Source organism: Hylobates moloch, unplaced genomic scaffold, assembly GCF_009828535.3.
Source record: "Hylobates moloch isolate HMO894 unplaced genomic scaffold, HMol_V3 SCAFFOLD_12, whole genome shotgun sequence".
NCBI lineage: Eukaryota > Metazoa > Chordata > Mammalia > Primates > Hylobatidae > Hylobates > Hylobates moloch.
The window spans coordinates 43,258,256-43,278,328 of NW_026652287.1; the positions used below are offsets into that span (position 1 = coordinate 43,258,256).

The 20,073-nt window shown below is 54.5% G+C and overlaps 2 protein-coding genes across 3 annotated transcripts in view; both read right to left on the reverse strand.

Moving 5' to 3' along the window:
* Positions 1 to 9,984, reverse strand: part of RAVER1 (ribonucleoprotein, PTB binding 1) — a 16,481-nt gene extending 6,497 nt beyond the window's left edge. The window contains exons 1-3 of the mRNA XM_058425756.1: positions 9,757 to 9,984; positions 7,277 to 7,343; positions 4,958 to 5,616 (exon numbers count right to left, since the gene is read on the reverse strand). Of these exons, the coding sequence (XP_058281739.1) occupies positions 4,958 to 5,616; positions 7,277 to 7,343; positions 9,757 to 9,975 (945 nt within the window). The 5' untranslated portion in view covers positions 9,976 to 9,984. The remainder of the gene's footprint in view (positions 1 to 4,957; positions 5,617 to 7,276; positions 7,344 to 9,756) is intronic.
* Positions 9,985 to 10,243: 259 nt separating this feature from the next.
* ICAM3 (intercellular adhesion molecule 3) lies at positions 10,244 to 17,850 on the reverse strand. Of its 2 annotated transcripts, XM_032169644.2 has the most exons (7): positions 17,513 to 17,848; positions 16,651 to 16,917; positions 12,141 to 12,446; positions 11,534 to 11,821; positions 10,995 to 11,249; positions 10,627 to 10,875; positions 10,244 to 10,527 (listed from the first exon to the last, which is right to left on the reverse strand). In XM_032169644.2, the coding sequence occupies exons 1-7, from the start codon at positions 17,586 to 17,588 to the stop codon at positions 10,325 to 10,327; spliced, it is 1,644 nt and encodes a 547-aa protein (XP_032025535.1). In that variant the 5' UTR covers positions 17,589 to 17,848; the 3' UTR covers positions 10,244 to 10,324. The 2 variants fall into 2 exon arrangements, with proteins under 2 accessions (XP_032025535.1, XP_032025536.1); XM_032169645.2 differs by lacking the exon at positions 11,534 to 11,821 and having other exon boundaries at positions 17,513 to 17,850.
* Between the last annotated feature and the right edge of the window lie 2,223 nt (positions 17,851 to 20,073).

The window sequence follows — 20,073 nt, forward strand, 5'->3', positions numbered from 1 at the left end:
AAAAAAAAAAAAAAAAAAAAAAAAAAAAAAAAGAGATAATCAGCAATGGGTGGGGAAGGAAGGGCTCTCGTTCCAGACAGTGGCCAAGCCAGGTAGCAATGCTAAGGCAAGTGGTTGGGCCTGGGCCCCGGCACTTGCTGAATGCCCAGGCAGCGAAGGTGCAGGTAGCAGCCCTTCACCTCTGCCCACACCCTGTGCCAAGGTCTGGGCACAGATCTCCCATAACCACACCCATCGGTTTTTTTTTTTTTTAGACAGAGTCTCGCTCTCTCACCCCGGAGTGCAGTGATGTGAACTCAGCTTACTGTAACCTCTACCTCCTAGGTTCAAGTGATTCTAATGCCTCAGCCTCCCGGTAGCTGGGATTACAGGCGTGCACCACCATGCCCAGCTAATTTTTGTATTTTTAGTAGAGATGAGGTTTCACCATGTTGGCAAGGCTGGTTTCGAACTCCTAACCTCCAGCGATCCGCCTGCCTTGGCCTCCCAAAGTGCTGGATTACAGGCGTGAGCCACTGTGCCCGGCCATAAACACACCCATCTTAGGGATGAACAGAGAGAGACTCAGAGGGGTCACAGAGTGATCAAGGCCACACAATTCCTAAGTAGAGGGACTGATGTGTGAATCTCAAGCTGCTTCACTGTCAAGCCCATCCTCCATTCAACCGGGTCACCTAACGTTAAAGGTGAGCTCCTCGGAGGACGTCACCTCAATGCCTGGTACTCATCAGATGCTCAACAAATGTGTGGTGAGACCGGGCCCAGTGGCTCGAATCTATAATCCCAGCACTTTGGGAGGCCAAGGCAGGAGGACTGTTTGAGCACAGGAGTTTCAGACCAGCCTGGGCAACATAGGGAGACCTCATCTTCACATAATTTTTTTTTTTTTGAGATGGAGTCTTGCTCTGTTGCCCAGGCTGGAGTGTGGTGGCATGATCTTGGCTCACTGCAACCTCCACCTCCCTGGTTCAATTCTCCTGCCTCAGCTTCCTGAGTAGCTGGGATTAAAGGCACCCACCACCACGCCTGGCTAATTTTTTTCTATTTTTAGTAGAGACAGGGTTTTTGTTTTTTGTTTTTTGAGACGGAGTCTCGCTCTGCCACCCAGACTGGAATGCAGTAGTGGGATCTTGGCTCACCACAACCTCTGTCTCCCAGGTTCAGGTGATTCTTCTGCCTCAGCCTCCCAAGTAGCTGGGACCACAGGCACATGCCACCACACCCAGCTAATTTTTTTTTTTTTTGTATTTTTAATAGAGATAGGGTTTCACCATGTTAGCCAGGATGGTCTCGATCTCCGGACCTCGTGATCCGCCCACCTCAGCCTCCCAAAGTGCTGGGATTACAGGCGTGAGCCACCGTGCCCGGCCATGAGACAGGGTTTTACCATGTTGGCCAGGCTGGTTTCGAACTCCTGACCTCAAGTGATCTGCCAGCCTCAGCCTCCCAAAGTGCTGGGATTACAGGCATGAGTCACTGTGCCCGGCCTCTACATAAAATTTTAAAAATCAGCTGGGGCTGGCCGGGCGCGGTGGCTCATGCTTGTAATCCCAGCACTTTGGGAGGCCAAGGCGGGCGGATCACGAGGTCAGGAGATCGAGACCACGGTGAAACCCCGTCTCTACTAAAAATACAGAAAATTAGCCGGGCATGGTGGCGGGTGCCTGTAGTCCCAGCTACTCGGGAGGCTGAGGCTGGAGAATGGCGTGAACCTGGGAGGCGGAGCTTGCAGTGAGCCGAGATTGCGCCACTGCACTCCAGCCTGGGCGACAGAGAAAGACTCCGTCTCCAAAAAAATAAATAAATAAATAAAAATAAAAAATAAAAATAAATAAAAAAAAATAAAAATCAGCTGGGCATAGTGACGCATTCCTGTAGTTCCCTAGCTACATGGGAGGCCAAGGTAGGAAGATTTCTTGAACCCAGGAGGTTGAGGCTGGAGTGTACTCCTCCAGCCTGGGTGATAAAGTGAGAACCTGTCTCAAAAAAAAAAAAAAATTAAGTTTAGTGAATGTTCGACTGGAGGAATGAATGGGCAGCTGTTCACAATAACCTGATCATGAAGCACTGCCAGCCCCATTTTGAGATATGGAAACAGGCTAGGAGAGTACCTGTAGCTGGTCATGGCCCTGTGACCTTTGATCTCCACATAAGAAGGTAAGGTCAGGCCGGTACGGTGGCTCATGCCTGTAATCTCAGCACTTTGGGAGGCCGAGGCAGGTGGATCATCTGAAGTTAGGAGTTCAAGACCAGCCTGGCCAACACGGCGAAGCCCCATCTCTACTAAAAACACAAAAATTAGCTGGGTGTGGTGGCAGCCGCCTGTAATCCCAGCTACTCGGGAGGCTGAAGCTGGAGAATCACTTGAACCCAGGAGGCGGAGGATGCAGCGAGCCAAGATTGCGCCTCTGCACTCCAGACTGGGTGACAGAGCGAGACTCTGTCTTAAAAAAAAAATAAAAACAAAAAATTAAAAAAAGGTGAGGCCATTGTACTAACTCATCTTCTGTCCTGAGCCCGCACAGGTGGCCTGGTACGTAGCAGGCCTGGTACGTAGCGGGTGTCCAAGAGAAGGCAGCAGAATGAATGAATGATGAGTAAACAGAGAGGGGGTTCCCATGGCTCATGGATACTCAGTCTTTTTTTTTGTTTTTGTTTTTTGAGGTGGAGTCTCGCTCTGTCGCCCAGGCTGGAGTGCAGTGGCGCGATCTTGGCTCACTGCAAGCTCCACCTCCCAGGTTCACGCCATTTTCCTGCCTCAGCCTCTCTGAGTAGCTGGGACTACAGGTGCCCGCCACCACGCCCGGCTAATTTTTTTTGTATTTTTAGCAGAGACGGGGTTTCACCGTGGTCTCGATCTCCTGACCTCGTGATCCACCCGCCTCGGCCTCCCAAAGTGCTGGGATTACAAGCGTGAGCCACCGCGCCCGGCCATGGATACTCAGTTTTTGGTTTTTTTGTTTCTTTGAGACAGAGTCTCGCTCTGTCACCCAGGATGGAGTGCAGTGGTGCAGTCTCCACTCACCGCAACCTCCGCCTCCCAGGTACAAGTGATTCTCCTGCCTCAGCCTCCTAAGTAGCTGGGATTACAGGCCTGCACCACCCCACCTGGCTAATTTTTTTTTGTTTGTTTTGTTTTGTTTTTGAGACGGAGTCTCGCTCTGTCGCCCAGACTGTAGTGCAGTGGCGCAATCTCGGCTCACTGCAAGCTCCGCCTCCCGGGTTCACGCTATTCTCCTGCCTCAGCCTCCCGAGTAGCTGGGACTACAGGTGCCCACCACCACGCCCGGCTAATTTTTTGTATTTTTAATAGAGACAGGGTTTCACCATGTTAGCCAGGATGGTCTCAATCTCCTGACCTCGTGATACACCCACCTCGGCCTCCCAAAGTGCTGGGATTACAGGCATGAGCCACTGCTCCCGGCCTTTTTTTGTATTTTTAGTAGAGACAGGGTTTCATCATGTTGGCCAGGCTGGTCTCGAACTCTTGACCTCAAGTGATCCACCTGCCTCGGCCTCTCAAAGTGCTGGGATTACATGCATGAGCCATCTCACCCAGCCTGTTTCTTGTTTTAAATATAGAGATGGTGTCCCACTATCTTGCCCAGGCTAGTCTTGAACTCCTGGTCTCAAGTGATCCTCCTGCCTCTGCCCCCCAACAGACACCTAGTTTAAATGGGGCACCAATACCCCACTTACACGAGAGGGACCCACTCAAACCCACAGAGCTGGGGGTCCAAGCCCAGGACTGTCTCTCTGTTTTTGAGATGAGGGTCTAGCTCTGTTGCTCAGGCTGTAGTGTCATGGTGCTGTGGTGCGATCGTGGCTCACTGCAGCCTCGGATTCCCAGAATCAAGCAATCCTCCCACCTCAGCCTCCTGAGTAGCTGGGACTACAGGCACACCATCATACCTATCTAATTTTTGTATAGAGAGGATTTCACCATATTGCCCAGGCTGGTCTCGAACTCCTGGGGTCGAGGGATCCGCCCACCTCAGCCTCCCAAAGTGTTAGGGTTACAGGTGTGAGTCACTGTGCCTGGCCAGGTCTACCCCTTCTAAGCCTCTGCACTGGCCTCCTCTCACTGGCCCAGGCTCTGGAGCTAGGCTGCGGTGTTCTGATCCCAACTCTGCCAGACCCTGGCTGTTTAACTCTAGGCAAGTTACTTGACCCCTCTGTGCCTTGGTATCCTCACCTGAAAATGGGAGTGATACCTGCCTCTCAGGGTTGCTACAGGATGAAGCAACTGAAGATTACGTACTCAGAGTCCACAGCAAGTGCTGGTGGAATGTTCCCTTTGGGATCTCTGGGGATCAAGACCTTCTGGGGGCTCTTAGAGAGTGAGTCTGGCCTATTCTCGCCCCACTGCGCCTGTCACAGGGCAAGGCACACACACAGAAGTGCCTGGCATGTGTGGCTTGAATAAACAAGGGACTGTTTTGCCAACCCATTGTGCAAGTATTGAGTCCCTGCTTATGGAGGAGGGAAACTGCAGATCAGAGAACCAGTGACTGGCCCGAGCTCCAGGGAGGGCTGGGATCTGGCGAAGCCTCAGTCTCTGACCTCAAGGCTCAAATAGACTGTGGGCTCTTCTGCAGCCTCCTCAATGCCTGGCCCAGGTCTGGAACCCCATGGGAGGTTTGATGAGGGAACTAGCGAATGAGGAGGTGAGTGGTGAGCAAGCCTTGAGATCCACAGTTACAAGAGTGGCCTCGCCTGCATCTGATAGAGGGACAGTGAGGCCTGAGGCTGCAGAGGGATTCAAATCCCCTGGCCGGGCGCGGTGGCTCACGCCTGTAATCCCAGCACTTTGGGAGGCCAGTGTGGGTGGATTACCTGAGGCCAGGAGTTCAAGACCATCCTGGCCAACATGGCAAAACCCCATCTCTACTAAAAATATAAAAATTATCCAGGCATGGTGGCAGGGCGCCTATAATCCCAGCTACTCTGGAGGTTAAGGCAGGAGAATCGCTTGAACCAAAGAGGTGGAGGTTGCAGTGAACTGAGATTGTATCACCGCACCCCAGCATGGGTGACAAAGTGAGACTCTCTCAAAAAAAAAAAAAGAAAAGGCAGATGACTCCAAAGACTCCCTCAGGTTCTCTGGGCCTGGCACCTGCTCCCCAGTGCTCTCCACAGGGCTCACCTGGCAGAAGGTGGGGCTGTGGACAGCTGACAGCGCCCGGCACAGAGCGTCCACATCGTTGAAGCCAGGTGGCAGGCGGTCCACACAGAGGCAGCGGGAGTGGAGAAGGGCAGGCGTCAGTTGCCCGGCATCTGTCCAGTGCACGTAGAGGGTGCGTGGTCCCAGCGGCTTGCCCAGCAGGTCCGACTTGGCACGGGCGGCCGAGTCCTTCTTCATGTACTCGGCAAAGCCATAGCCCTTGGAGTGGCCAGTGCGTTCACTGTAGACCAGGAAGCAGCGCTCCAGGCTGCCGAAGGGCCGCACCAGCTCCTCGAACTGCTGCTGTGTGAGGCTGGGGGGCAGGTTGGCCACGCACAGCAGGGCATCCGTGGGCTGCAGCTGCACCGACAGCTCGCGCTCCCGCAGGCGGCTCTGGTGGAAAGCGTTGATTGCGGCCTCGGCCTGCTCCCCATTCAGCAGGGTCACGAAGGCTGAGGTGGGAGGAGGGCAGCGCGAGGTCAACCGGGCCCAGAGGGCCTGCCCCTCCACCCCGCCACCCTGCAAACCAGGTGGGACCTCCAAATGCTGGGCATCTCAGGTGCCTGCCGATCTGAGCAGTTGCCAGCCTTGGTGACTGACACAGGCGAGAGCGCCTGCCATTGACTCCAGGCTCCACGAAGCCCACTCCGTCTCCCAGCCCGGCATCCACCTGCACCCACAGCAGCGCTCACCAACTGTGGGCCTGGCTCTGTCCTAAGAACGCCGTGGATCACTCGGGTGATACCAAGGGCAGTGGTTAAGCCCATGCTCAGTGGGGCCCAGATTTAAGCCCCAAGCCCCAGGTGGCTTTGGGGGTATCAGTTTCCTCATCTGTCAAATGGATATAACTTAATCGTCACAATCACCATTTTGCCAGAGAGGAAACGGGCCCAGAACAGCACCCCGTGCCCGAGTAGAGGAGCCTGGACTTGAACCCAGGCAGCCGGACTCCAGAGCCCCACTCTACACACCACCCACCCCTGCCACCTTTCCAGGCCACCAGTGCCCCTGAACCCTGCTGCCACGTGCTGCCCCAGATTTGCGATCCACCCAGCGGCCGCAGGAAGCTTTGTTCAAAATGATAACCAGATCACGCCACATCCATCTGGTGGCTTCTAGCTGCAAGGTGCAGTGCAGACTGCGTGGGCTCGCTGACCTCCCCTCCCATCTCACCACTACCTGGACCACGCCAGGCACACTCCAGAGGGGCCTTTGCAGCTGCTGTTCCCTGGGCGTGGAACACTGAGCCCCACATCCTCACCTGGTTAACCTGGACCCACCCAGGTAGAAACCCTGTCTCTACTAAAAATACAAAAATTAGCCAGGCGTGGTGGCACATGCCTGTAATCCCAGCTACTCGGGAGGCTGAAGCAGGGGAATGGGCTGAACCCCGGAGGCGGAGGTTGCAGCGAGCCGAGATCGCGCCACTGCACTCCAGCCTGGCGACAGAGCAAGACTCCATCTCAAAAAAAGAAAAAAAAAAAACCACACAAGCAGGGGTGACTGGCTGAGTGAGGCAAGAGGGGTAGGAAGAGAATGAACCCACGGCCAAACATTGTCAAGAATTAGCTCAATGTAGCCGGGCGCGGTGGCTCACGCTTGTAATCCCAGCACTTTGGGAGGCCGAGGCGGGTGGATCACGAGGTCAGGAGATCGAGACCACGGTGAAACCCCGTCTCTACTAAAAATACAAAAAAAAATCAGCCGGGCGTGGTGGCGGGCGCCTGTAGTCCCAGCTACTCGGAGAGGCTGGGGCAGGAGAATGGCATGAACCCGGGAGGCAGAGCTTGCAGTGAGCCGAGATTGCGCCACTGCACTCCAGCCTGGGTGACAGAGCGAGACTCCGTCTCAAAAAAAAAAAAAAAAAAAAGAATTAGCTCAATGCCAAGTGAGTGGAGTAGGAAGAGAATCAGCCCGATGCCCAGTGTTCTCCAAGGAGAACATGAAGGCTGTCCCAAGATGACAGGATGACAGGCAGATTGGGGCAACCTGCCATGTTGGCCTGGGGGGCAATACTGGGCCTGAAGCTCCAAGCAGCAGACAGTGAGCCACGCCCTCCCATCTTCAGGGATGGTCACTCCCTGCCCTGGCCCGCCCCATGGCCCCACAAACCTGTCCCTTTGTATTTGTCCACAAAACAGTATTTGAGCTCATAGTCACTGAGCAGGTCATGTACTTCCTGTGGAGATACAAGACAAAAGACAGGGAGTTACTGGAGATTGAAGAGGGCAACCCGGAGCCGCTTCATAGCTGCCACCAGCTATGAAGACAGGTCAATTACCACCCCGCATTTTACCAATGAGGAAACTGAGGCTCGATGCAGTAATTTGGCCAAGGTCATTCTGCTCATACCTGGCAGAGCTGGGATTCAGAACCTGGCTGCAGACTGTGCTATTACCCAGGCAACATGCTCTTAGAGGGTATACCTTTAGCTGGCTGGACGGGGTGGCTCACCTGAGGTCAGGAGTTCAAGACCAGCCTGGCCAACATGGTGAAACCTTGTCTCTACTAAAAATATAAAAATTAGCCAGGAGTGGTGGTCACACCTATAATCCTAGCTACTCGGGAGGGTGAGGTAGAAGAATTGCTTGAACCCAGGAGGCAGAGGTTGCAGTGTGCCATTGCACTCCAGCCTGGGCGACAAAGGGAGACACTGTCTCAAAAAAAAAAAAAAAAAAAAGAGAGGCCGGGCTCACGCCTGTAATTCCAGCACTTTGGAGGCCGAGGCGGGCAGATCACAAGATCAAGAGATTGAGACCATCGTGGCCAACAAGGTGAAACCCCGTCTCTACTAAAAATACAAAAATCAGCGGGCTGTGGTGGCGTGTGCCTGTAGTCCTAGCTACTCAGGAGACTGAGGCAGGACAATTGCTTGAACCCGGGAGGTGAAGGTTGCAGTGAGCAGAAATCAAGCCACTGCACTCTAGCCTGGCGACAGAGTGAGACTCCGTCTCAAAAAAAAAAAAAAAAAAAAAAAGAAAAAAAAAGAGTATGCCTTTAGGGAAGTCATTTAACCTGCATGAACCTCCTTTTGCAAGATTCACTGTTTCCAACAACTCCGTAAGTGAAGTATTAACAAACTCATGTTGTATATGAGAAAACTTAGGCTAGGAGAAGTGAAGAGATCTGCTGGAGGCCATGCAGTTGGGCAGCGCAGCCACCCATGGGTACCTGACTGGGGAGCCCACCTACTAGTAAGCCCCACATTGTGTGGGTTCACATGCCTCCCAATTTCCTTCTGCTGATAAGGCTGCCCTCTTACAAGCCAGATCGTTTATTTTTCTTTTTTTTAGAGATAGTGTCTTGTTCTGTCACCTAGGCTAGAGTGCAGTAGCACGATCATAGCTCACTGCAGCCTCAACCTCCTAGGCTCAAGTGATCCTCCCACCTCAGCCTCCTGAGTAGCTGGGACTACAGGCATGCACCACCATGCCTGGCTAATTTTTTAAAATTTTTTGTAGAGATGGGGGTTTCACTATACCGCCCAGGCTAGTCTCGAACCCTTGGGTTCAATACAGCCTCCTCTTGCCTCAGACTCTCAAAGTCCTGGGATTAAAGGGATGAGCCACCATGCCCAGCCTCTCAAGCCAGCTTTGAAGGCAAAGTGCTGGGGCCTGCTGGGGCCAGACACACTGTGCATCTTGCAGGAGAAACAATGTGTTCCCAGCTGAGAGACTGCAGACACTGAGAGGAAGACCCAGAAAGAAACCTGACCATCCTTAATGATCCCTGTCCCGATCTGTCCCCAAATTCAGCCCCTCCCAACATCCCTAGGGTCCCACTAGCCACGTGCCCACCCATGGGCAGGGAGGGCCAGTGGCAAGCGTGCTGGTGGGCCGGAGAGCAGGGAATCTCAGCAGCAGAAAGCGAGAACCTATTTCACCACCATAGGGCAGGGCAGTATAGATGCCATTTCCCTGGGTCCAAAGAGCATTGGGAAGCGCTGCCCCATGCTGGCCCCATGAGAAGGGCACTCCTAGCAGGAAGATTAGCCACGAGGGGCTCCATAGAACACAGGCGTCGCTTCCTTCCTGTAGGTCTGTAGGCTGGTGGCAGGAGACCCCATTTTCCCAAATTAATCCTGAGGTTTTGGGGGCTGAGACCCAGGGGCTGCTGTAACTTCCGGATTTATCTCTGAGAGCAGTGAATAAACGCGTGATATGGAGGGGCGTACTCTCTGCAGTCCTGAAACTTCTGGATTTGAGGTCCCGCCACCCTGTGGTAGAGTGGGTGGAGAAAAGCATCATCCAAGCAGGGGGCAACTGGTGGTCCAATGTACCAGCCCATTCACAATTCCCCAACAGGACCAAAGCTGTCCGCCCTCTTCCATTCCCCGCCCGCTTCCATCACTTGGTGTCGCCGACGCCTGTGGTCGCCCCTAGCAACGCCCTTCCTCACTTCACAGTCGGTTTCCCCTTTCATTATCGCCCCCCGACATCCTGCTCTTGGTCTCTCCCGATCCCGCGTGGATCCGGCGCTTGGACGCCCCCGCCAACGACCCCCGCGCACCTCAGCGTTGGTGTCGCCCGGTTCCCCCCGCGCACGCGCATCGTAGTATTTCCCGCCACGCTCCTACACCGCCCCCCCAATACCTGGTTGGTCACGTCCCCCGGGAGGCCCCGGATCAGTATCTTGCGGCGGTTACGGAACTGGCGCTCGGTGTGTTTCAGGCGTTTCCGGATCTCTTCTGGATCTAGAGGCAGCAGCTCTTCTTCTGGTGCCCGGCGCTCCGCGGCATCGCCGGCTTCGACTTCGGCCCCAGCCTTAGGGCTCAGCGGGGGCCGGTGAGTAACGGACACGTCCGCCGCCATCTTGGGAAACCCGGCGCCTTCTGGGACCAGCGAGCCGGGGCGGAGCACCATGGAGCGGCAACGAGGGCGCGCCCGTCGATTGGCTGGGAGAAACCCCACCTACTTCCCTTCCCCCTCACCCCATTGGCTAAGTCCCAGCCCGCCTCTCAAGAGTTCATGCTGCGTCTGCGCGCTACAGACCCCGCCCCCTTCCGTTGCAGCGGCGCTACTCAGTGGTTGTGCACCTGGGTGGGAGAGCCTTGCAGCGCGGGTGGAATCAAACCACAGATTAGGGAGTTTGAAGGCTTTATTGGTGCGGAATCTGAGGGCACAGCCAAGCCCCCACCAACTTTGACCCCGGATCCCAGCGTCACTCAGCTCTGGACGGTTCTTCCCCCATTGCTTCTGTCGGCTGCATAGACGTGAGGGGCAGAGAGGTGCTCTCCTGCCTAACATGGTACCTGCCGCTCCGTTTCTGCGCTCTGAAGACGTACATTAAGGCCACTACGACAGTCACCACGCCCAGGGTCGTTAACACCGCCAAGAAGACGGGGACAAAGTGGGAGTTCCCAGCTGTGCAGAGAAAGCGCTAAGTCAATATGCGTCCCCCCTGTCTCCAACCCCCCGCCCCCCAGCTTACCGGTCCAGACCCGCAGCCCGGTGTTAGCTCACCCTCAATGTCCATCATCACGACCAGGGTGTATTTGCCTCGTGAGCTGGACGCTTGGCACTGATAAGTACCATTATGTGTTACACTGACGAAGAACGGGATCCCCACCGGCACCTCCCGGCTAGAGCCTTCCTTCAAACACCGCAGCTCGGGGTACGGGTTGCCCCTGGCTTGGCACTGCAGGACGTGTCTCGTTTTATCTTTCCACTTCAAGTACTGGGGGCATGTGGCTCGGTCAATTTTGGGACCATCTGTGGAACCACCATGTGTGATCAGACACCCAACACACCCGAGGCACAGTGGTGCAGAGGAGCGTCTAATCTTTCCAGGGCAGGGGTGGAGGGATTAAAGGTCAGGGTGACCGACTCACACAGGACACGCAGCTGGACGCTACTGTTCCTGTGCAAGAACTCGCCGTCCACCTCGAGAGTAGCACTGCAGAAGAAGCTGCGTCCGTCGTCACTCTCGGTAGCATTTAGCTGAAGTTGAGCTGGCTGCCCCGGGGCCGCGGCCGGAACTCCGTCCAGCGTGACCTGGACTCGAGCCCCAGCCATGCAACTCACGGTCACTGTGGCCCCCTCAGGGACGCTGGGCTCGCTGAGGTCCAGAATGGGTCCTAGGAAGCCTAAAGGCGGGGCATTGCCCAGGAGCTTAATGAACAGGACCTTCCTGTGGGTCAAGCCGCTCCCTCCGCCCTCCCCTTTTCTCTCGGGATATCCGGGCCACGGTTTCGGCCGTTCCAGCCTCGCCCTCTTTCCGGGCTGTGTCCAACTTTCGGGCACTCAGGCCCAGCCCACGTTGCAACTGCTATTGGGGCAAGCCAGGCCCCACCTTTTCGGCTAGTCTCCGCCCCCTCTGCCACGCCCCCAGGCTGCTGATGCCGCGCCCCCTTCCCACGCCTCCTCTTACTAAAGACCGTCAAGTTCTCCCGGGCCTCCCGTCTCTCGCCCCCTAGGGTCACGTTGCAGACGATCTCCTGGGCACCCTCCTGATCTGCACGTGCCGTGGCTGTGGCTGTGGCCGTTAACGTGTCCCCGTGGTTCATGACTGTCGCATTAAGCATCTGGTCCCCCAGCGCCAGGTAGACCTGGGCCTCTGAGGCCGGAAAAAGCCCGTCTAGGGTGCAGTCCACGGGACACGACGTTTCCACCTCCAAGAACCGGGGGGCCACGAGGCGCGGGGGGGTCACGGGCAGGACTGAGGAGAAAGGTGGGCATGAGTACAACCCCCAGGACTGTGCCTTCCCCAGAACACCCTCATCCCCCCCCAATCAGGATATCTTGCTGACTGGGTCACCCTTCTTCGCAGGACACACACACAGGGCCATGAAAACGGCCTTCTCCGAAGATCCCACGGCTCGGGCCTTCCTTCTGGGGCCACCCTGCCCAGTGGCCGGGGGCTTTCCTTCCCAGAAGCCTGTGAGGTCCAGGGTACCCCACTCTCAGGAACCCCAAGGTCAGGGCACCATCTACCCTGGCTCAGCTCGTCACCCACCGTCTGAAGTCCCTTCTCTCACCAAAGGTTCGGAGCTGGCGGGGGGCTGAGGTGTTCACGAACAGTCCCAGCCCCTGGGGCTGCATGTCCAGTTCTGTGCGGCATGAGAAATGGGCTCCGTGGTGGCCTCTGCTGGCCAGCACAGTGGCAGTGACCTCCGCTGGCTCCTCCACTGCGGGCTGCCGGCTCAGCTCCTCCTCCTGGCGAAGCAGCACCACCGTGAGGCTGGTCCGGGGCGACCCACCCTCCACTTGGCAGCGCAGGGTGAAGTTCTGGCCCACCGGCTGCCAAGGAGGCAGGGGTGCCAGCTCCACACGCTCCGGGAGCCCTGAGAGAGGAGGGGAGGATGGCACTTAGCGGGTCGTGCAAACCCACCCACCCACCCACCCACCCCAGGCACTGGGGAGGAGACAGGGCAGTCCTGCCGAGAACTGTGAGCTTTGAGTTAATAAACTTAGAGGGCTTAGAACTGGGCCAGTCGAAGCGTTTGCTATTATCATTAGCACAGTGATTATCATTTCCTGTGTTGTCAGACACCTTGCAAGGCGCTGAACAAAATTTTCTGTTCTCAAAGATGGCACAATAAAAAAAAATGAGGATGGAAGGGATGAACGTTTATGACTATGATATGAATATTAAAAATTCCTGTTTATGGCCAGACGCATTGGCTCACGCCTGTAATCCCAGAGCTTTGGGAGGCCGAGGTGGGTGGATCACGAGGTCGGGAGTTTGAGACCAGCCTGGCCAACATGGTGAAACCCTGTCTCTACTAAAAATACAAAAATTAGCTTGGTGTGGTGATGTGTGCCTGTAATCCCAGCTACTCGAGAGGCTGAGGCAGGAGAATCGCTTGAACCTGGGAGGCAGAGGTGGCAGTGAGCTGAGATCGCGCCACGGCACTCCAGCCTGGGTGACAAGACTCTGTCTCAAAAAAAGGAAAAAAAGAGAAGAATAGAGAAGATTTCACTAGGTTGTTGTGTGCATGAAGGTGGATGACCTCTTGAAGGTCTAAGGAAAGATATTAATAAACAGTAACTTTTTTTTTTTCCCCCGAGATGGAGTCTTGCTCTGTCTCCCAGGCTGGAATGCAGTGGTGCAGTCTCAGCTCACTGCAACCTCCGTCTCCCGGGTTCAAGCGATTCTCCTGTCTCAGCCTCCCGAGTAGCTGGGACTACAGGCACATGCCACCACGCCCGGCTAATTTTTTGTATTTTTAGTAGATGGGGTTTCACCATGTTGGCCAGGCTGGTCTCGAACTCCTGGCCTCAAGTGATTCACCCACCTCAACCTCCCAAAGTGCTGGGATTACAGGCATGAGCCACCGCACCTGGCCTTTTTCTCTTTTATGGTTGGAGAAATATATAGCTCAGAGAGGGGAGGTGAATTACTTAAGGACACACAAAGAGTAAGTAGCAGAGCCCAAGCTAGAATGTGGGTCTCCCAAACCACAGACATGCCTCCTGGATATCATGTCTAGGGACTCTGTTGGCTCCTTCTCCTAGCTTCTGGCCTGAACACTTGCATTGGCCTCTACCAGAGGTTAGTTCAGTTCTCTCCAATCAGGTTCAGACACTCAGGGCTTTCCTGGTTCACCAGCCCTGCGGCAGCCTCTCAAGATACTCTGGCACAGTCACAGGAGACTTGACACTCCCAGGCTGGGTGCCCTCCCAAGTACACCTACAAAACCCTGGGCCTCAGGCCGGGCACCGTGGCTCATGCCTGTAATCCCAGCACTTTGGGAGGCCAATGTGGACGGATCACCTGAGACCGGGAGTTCAAGACCAGCCTTGCCAACATGGTGAAACCCCATCTCTACTAAAAATACAAAAATTAGCCAGGCATGGTAGCACGTGCCTGTAATCCCAGCTACTCAGGACGCTGACGCACAAGAATCGCTTGAACCCAGGAGGCGAAGGTTGCAGTGAGCTGAGATAGTGCCACTGCACTCCAGCCTGGCGACAGAGAGAGACTCTATGTCAAAAAAAAAAAAAAGGCTGGGCAAGGTGACTCATGCCTGTAATCCCACCACTTTGGGAGGCCGAGGGAGGCAGATCACTTGAGGTCTGGAGTTTGAGACCAACCTGGCCCATATGGCAAAACCCTGTCTCTACTAAAAATACAAAAATTAGCCGGGCGTGGTGGCACATGCCTGTAATCCCAGCTACTAAGGAGGCTAAGACAGGAGAATCACTTGAACCCAGGAGGCGGAGGTTGCAGTGAGCTGACATCGCGCCATTGCACTCCAGCATCGGTGACAAGAGCAAGACTCCGTCTCAAAGAAAAAAAAAAAATCAAAAAGTAGGCCAGGCATGGTGGCTCACGCTTGTAATCCCAGCACTTTGGGAGGCCAAGGCGGGCAGATCATTTGAGGCCAGGAGTTTGAGACTAGCCTGGGCAACATGGTGAAATCCTGTCCCTACTAAAAATACAAAAATTAGCTGGGCATGGTGGTGCACACCTGTAGTCCCAGCTACTCAGCAGGCTGAGGCAGGAGAATCTCTTGAACTTGGGAGGTGGAGGTTGCAGTGAGCCGAGATCGTGCCACTGCACTCCAGCCTGGGCAACAGAGTGAGACTCCATTTCCAAAAAAAAAAAAAAAAGAAGAAGAAGAAAAGGCCAGGCGCGGTGGCTCACGCCTGTAATCCCAACACTTTAGGAGGCCGAGGCAGGCAGATCATGAGGTCAGAAGTTCGAGACTAGCTTGACCAACATGGTGAAACCCTGTCTCTACTAAAAATACAAAAATTAGCCGGGCGTGTTGGCGTGCGCCTGTAATCCCAGCTACTCAGGAGGCTGAGGCAGGAGAATCGCTTGAACCCGGGAGGCAGAGATTGCAGTGAGCCCAGATTGCGCCACTGCACTCTACCCTGGGGGACAGAGCGAGACTCTGTCTCAAAAAAAAAAAGGAAAAGAAAAGAAAAAAAAAAGTAGCCAGGTACAGTGGCTCAGGCCTGCAATCCCAGCTACTGGAGAGACTGAAGTGGGAAGATTGCCTGAGCCCAGGAGTTTGAGACCAACCTGGGCAACATAGGAAGATCCTGTCTCTAAAACAAAAGTATAAAAAAGTGTAAATGTAAAACCTCCATTCGCCTACTGCTGACTGAAAGGGGTACCCCCTTTTTTTGCTTAAGAGACAGGGTCTTCGGCCGGGCGCGGTGGCTCACGCCTGTAATCCCAGCACTTTGGGAGGCCGAGGCGGGCGGATCACGAGGTCAGGAGATCGAGACCATCCTGGCTAACACGGTGAAACCCCGTCTCTACTAAAAATACAAAAAATTAGCCGGGCGAGGTGGCAGGCGCCTGTAGTCCCAGCTACGCGGGAGGCTGAGGCAGGAGAATGGCGTGAACCCCGGGGGGCGGAGCCTGCAGTGAGCCAAGATCGCGCCACTGCACTCCAGCCTGGGTGAAAGAGCGAGACTCCGTCTCAAAAAAAAAAAAAAAAAAAAAAATGAAAAAAAAAGAGACAGGGTCTTGCTTTTTTGCACAGGCTGGAGTGCAGTGGTGCAATTATAGCTCACTACAGCCTTGAACTCCCGGGCTCAAGCGATTCTCCCACCTCAGTCCCCCCAGGGGACTTCAGGCATGTGCCACCATGCCCAGCTAATATTTTTTATTTATTTTTGTAGAGATGGGGTGTCACTATATTGCTCGGCCTGGTCTTAAATTTCCGGACTCAAGTAATCCTCCTGCCTCGGCCTCCCAAAGTGTTGGGATTATTGTTGGGGCCAGGCGCAGTGGCTCACGCCTGTAATCCCAGCACTTTGAGAGGCTGAGGTGGGCGGAACACGAGGCCAGGAGTTCAAGACCAGCCTGGCCAACATGGTTGAACCCCGTCTCTACTAAAAATACAAAATTTAGCTGGGCATTAGCTGGACCCGGGAGGCAGAGGTCGCAGTGAGCCGAGATTGCACCACTGCACTCCAGCCTGGGCTACAGAGTGAGAGACGCCATCTCAAAAAAAAAAAAAAAAAGCTTGTTGGGGCCGGGTGCAGTGGCTCATGCCTGTAATCCCAGCACTTTGGGAGGCCGAGGTGGGCGGATCACCTGAGGTCAGGAGTTCAAGACCAGACTGGCCAACATGGTGAAATGCCGTCTCTACTAAAAATACAAAATTAGCTGGGTGTGGTGGCGTGCATGTGTAATCCCAGCTACTTGGGAGGCTGAAGCAGGAGAATTACTTGAACCCAGGAGGCAAAGGTTGCAGTGAGCCGAGATTGCGCCACTGCACTCCAGCATGGGCAAAAAGAGCGAAACTCTGTCTCAAAAAAAAAAAATGCTTGTTGGGGCCCAAGCGAATTGACTTCACAACTGCTGCCTTGGCATGAGATTGAGATGCGTCTCTATGTCTCTATGTCTCTGTGTCTCTGTCTCTGTCTATCTTTGTATCTCACACACAAATGTCCAGGTCTGAGCTCTGGGTCAGAACCCTGGTCCATTCTTTGCAAACGGAGGGTCCCCACTCTCCTGAGCCATTGGCCACTTGCCCACACCACTACCCAAGACCAGTCCCACCTCCGGACACATCGACTCACTGTACACGGTGATGTTTGAGGAGCCTGTTATCTGGGAGCCATTGCAGTACGCTGAGCAGAGGATCCGACTGTTGCCAGTCACGTTGCTGAGGTGGAAGGCTGCCCAGCCCATGCCATTGTCCACCAGCTCCTTTGATAGGGACGTCTCCAAGACGATATTCTTAGAGCTGGGACAATCAGTACTGCAGTTCACCAACAGGGACCCTCCAGCAGGAAGCACAGGGTTCTGGGGCTCCACCTGCAGCAGGAACTCCTGCCCCTGGGCACCTTCAGGAACATAAAGAAGTCCTGGTGTTTGTTTCCTTGCCCCCCAACCCACGCATCAACATGCCCCACCATTTAACACCTCTTTCCTTGTGCCGAGACAGAAGGGTTCCCGCCCGCATGGTCCAGTGGGAAAGGTATAATCCATCAGGGACCAGGGAGAACTCAGAAGGAGGCCAGAAGAGGATCTTGATCCAGCATAGGAGGAGGTGAGTCAGGGAAGGCTTCCTGGAGGCGGGGACCGTTGCAGGCCGAAACTGAAGGCTAAGTAGGAGTTAGCAAGTGAAAGGGACAGGTGATCCTGGCAGAGGGAACCACATACACAAAGGGCAAATTTCAGGAGTTCAGATGGAGCAGGAAGCGTGAGGGGTGTGTGTGTGTGTGTGTGTTAGGGGAGAGGGATGGTGTACAAGCCGTATGCTGGGGCCTACCACCTGAAGGCTGAACTAAGGAACCAGAACTTTCTCCCGAGGATACAGAGTCAGCAGCCAGGTCGCAGTGTGGCAGGATGCGAACAGCGTTGCGTTCTCTTCCTCTACCCTCTACTGATCCCCAACACCCAGCCCTCTCCAGCCTTCCCCAGCTTGACCGGCCTCACCTGGGGTCAGCAGATAGCAGACCAGCAGAGTCCAGCAGGCCCTGGGCCACGACACGGATGGTACCATGGTGGCCATTCTGACAGAGGAAGGTGCCTTCCTGAGGTGCCCGAAGGGCAGGCAAGGGGAAAGGCGGGGCCTCCCACTGCGACGGAAGCACAGCGGTTAAGATTGCAGAAGTCTGGGGACTGTACCTTGCCCAGGCCTGTGGGTGGAAGGGGATGCTGTGGCCCTTGGAGGCCAGGGTGGGGGACCCAGACGGGGCTCTGCAAAGTGGCCAGCGCTGCTGAGTATGCCCCAGGGAAAGGGCTGGTCTCAATTGCACTGCTGGCCCCCAGTTGAATTCACAGGAAATTCGAACTAAACTGGTTTCCTTTGTTCTCAGCTCTGGGAAGCCTGGGTGGGGGGGTTGAGGCATCTCCTTCCGGCTGAACTTAGGTGGGGAGGGGAATATTCTGTCCACAGAGAGGAAGTTAATGGGGAAAACTGTAGGCACCATTGTGTAGATGTTAAGGTGGGATTTCGAGGAAACATTAAAAAAAAAACAAAAAACAGAAACAGAAGCAGAATCTTGCTATGTTGCCCCGACTGGTCTTGAACTCCTGGCCTTAAGATGGCCTCCTCTCATCTTGACCTCCCAAAGTGTTGCGATTACAGGCGTGAGCCACCACGCCTGGCCACCTTTGAAGATCTTGAGGACACCTCCCTATCTTTGAAGATCTTGGAGATCCCCCATCCCCTGCACGAAGAGCTAAGGTAGGTGATTTGGGGACAGCTGAGTCCCTGAGCCACTGTCTATCCAGGATTCTACTTGGTTTTTGTTTGTTTTGAGACAGGGTCTCACTCTGTCACCCAGGCTGGAGTACAGTGGCGGGATCTCGGCTTACTACAGCCTCTGCCTCCCGGGGGTTCAAATGATTTTCCTGCCTCAGCCTCCCGAGTAGCTGGGATTACAGGTGTGTGCCACCATGCCCAGCTAATTTTTGTACTTTTTGGTAGAGATGGGGTTTCACCATGTTGGCCAAGCTGGTCTCAAACTTCTGACTTCAAGTGAGCCGCCCGCCTTGGCCTCCCAAAGTGTTGGGATTACAGGCGTGAGCCACTGCGCCCGGCCTTCCAGGATTCTACTTGTAACTGGCCTTTACCCCATCCTGTTGCCCCCTTGCCCACCCTTCCAGGCAGCTGGTCACTTCATTCTAAGGGAAGGCACCAAGGGGACCAGGTGGGACCGCCACCTTTGACCTGCCTCTGACCTCAGGCCTCTGATCTGCCTTCTGGGCTTCACATCTGAGCTCCGGAGAGAGACCTTGTTGAGAGCCTTGATGGAGCCCTGCATTCACCCACTTTCCCCAGACCTTGAGGTCACAGCACCTCTTCTCTCATCTGGAGCACCCCCGCCTTCCTAATCAGGTCCCTCCTCTATTCCTCTGCCTTCCAAACAATCCATTTCCCACCTGGTGTTCAGAGAGCAGCTAAAACCCGTCTAGTGTATTTGCAAATAGCAGGGCCCAGTAGTATGGGCCTGGTGCCTGTAATCCCAGCTCCTTGGAAGGCTGAGGTGAGAGGATCACTTGAGCCTGGGAGGTCAAAGCTGAAGTGAGTCGAGATTGTGCCCCTGCACTCCAGCCTGGGAGACACAGTGAGACCCTGTTTCCACAAAAAAAAAAAAAAAAGATGCCGGACTTATTGGCTCACATCTGTAATCCTAGCAGCACTTTGGGAGGCTGAGGTAGGTGGATCACGAGGTCAGGAAATCGAGACCATCCTGGCTAACACAGTGAAACCCCATCTCCATCAAAAATATAAAATTAGCTGGGCGTTGTGGCGGGCGCCTGTAGTCCCAGCTACTCGGGAGGCTGAGGCAGGAGAATCACTTGAACCCAGGAGGCAGAGGTTGCAGTGAGCGGAGATTGTGCCGCTGCACTCCAGCCTGGGTGACAGAGCAAGACTCCATCTCAAAAAAAAAAAAAAAAATATATATATATATATATATATATAAAATTTATAGTACTTATGTAATAGTGAGACCCTGTCTCTAAAAATAAAAAAGAACGAAATATTTGTAAATAAGTCATATTTCGTTTTTTGAAACAGAGTCTCACTGTGTCACCCAGGCTAGAGTGCAGGGGTGCAATCTCAGCTAACTGCAATCTCAGCCTCCTGGGTTCAAGTGATCCTCCCACCTCAGCCTCCCTAGGAGCTGGGAACACAGGTGCACACCACCGTACCTGGCTAATTTTTTGTAGAGACTGCTTTCACCATATTGCCCAGGTTGGTCTTGAACTCCTAAGCTTAAGGGATCTGCCTGCCTCGACCTCCCAAAGTGCTGGGATTATAGGCGTGCCCTGCTACACCCACCAGTAATATTTCTGATAAAGAAGTATGTCTGCACCAGGTGTGGTGGCTCACGCCTGTAATCCTAGCACTTTGGGAGGCCGAGGCGGGCGGATCACGAGGTCGGGAGATCGAGACCACGGTGAAACCCCGTCTCTACTAAAAATACAAAAAATTAGCCGGGCGTGGTGGCGGGCGCCTGTAGTCCCAGCTACTCGGAGAGGCTGAG

Excerpts from the sequence above, each read along its gene's own strand:
- ICAM3 (XM_032169644.2), bottom strand. The coding sequence starts at position 17,588 with ATGGCCACCATGGTACCATCCGTGTCGTGGCCCAGGGCCTGCTGGACT. Across the intron at positions 12,447-16,650 it reads CTCAAACATCACCGTGTACA|GGCTCCCGGAGCGTGTGGAG; the intron begins GTGAGTCGATGT and ends CTCCTCTCTCAG. Across the intron at positions 11,250-11,533 it reads GGAGAACTTGACGGTCTTTA|GCTTCCTAGGACCCATTCTG; the intron begins GTAAGAGGAGGC and ends CCCCGCCTTTAG.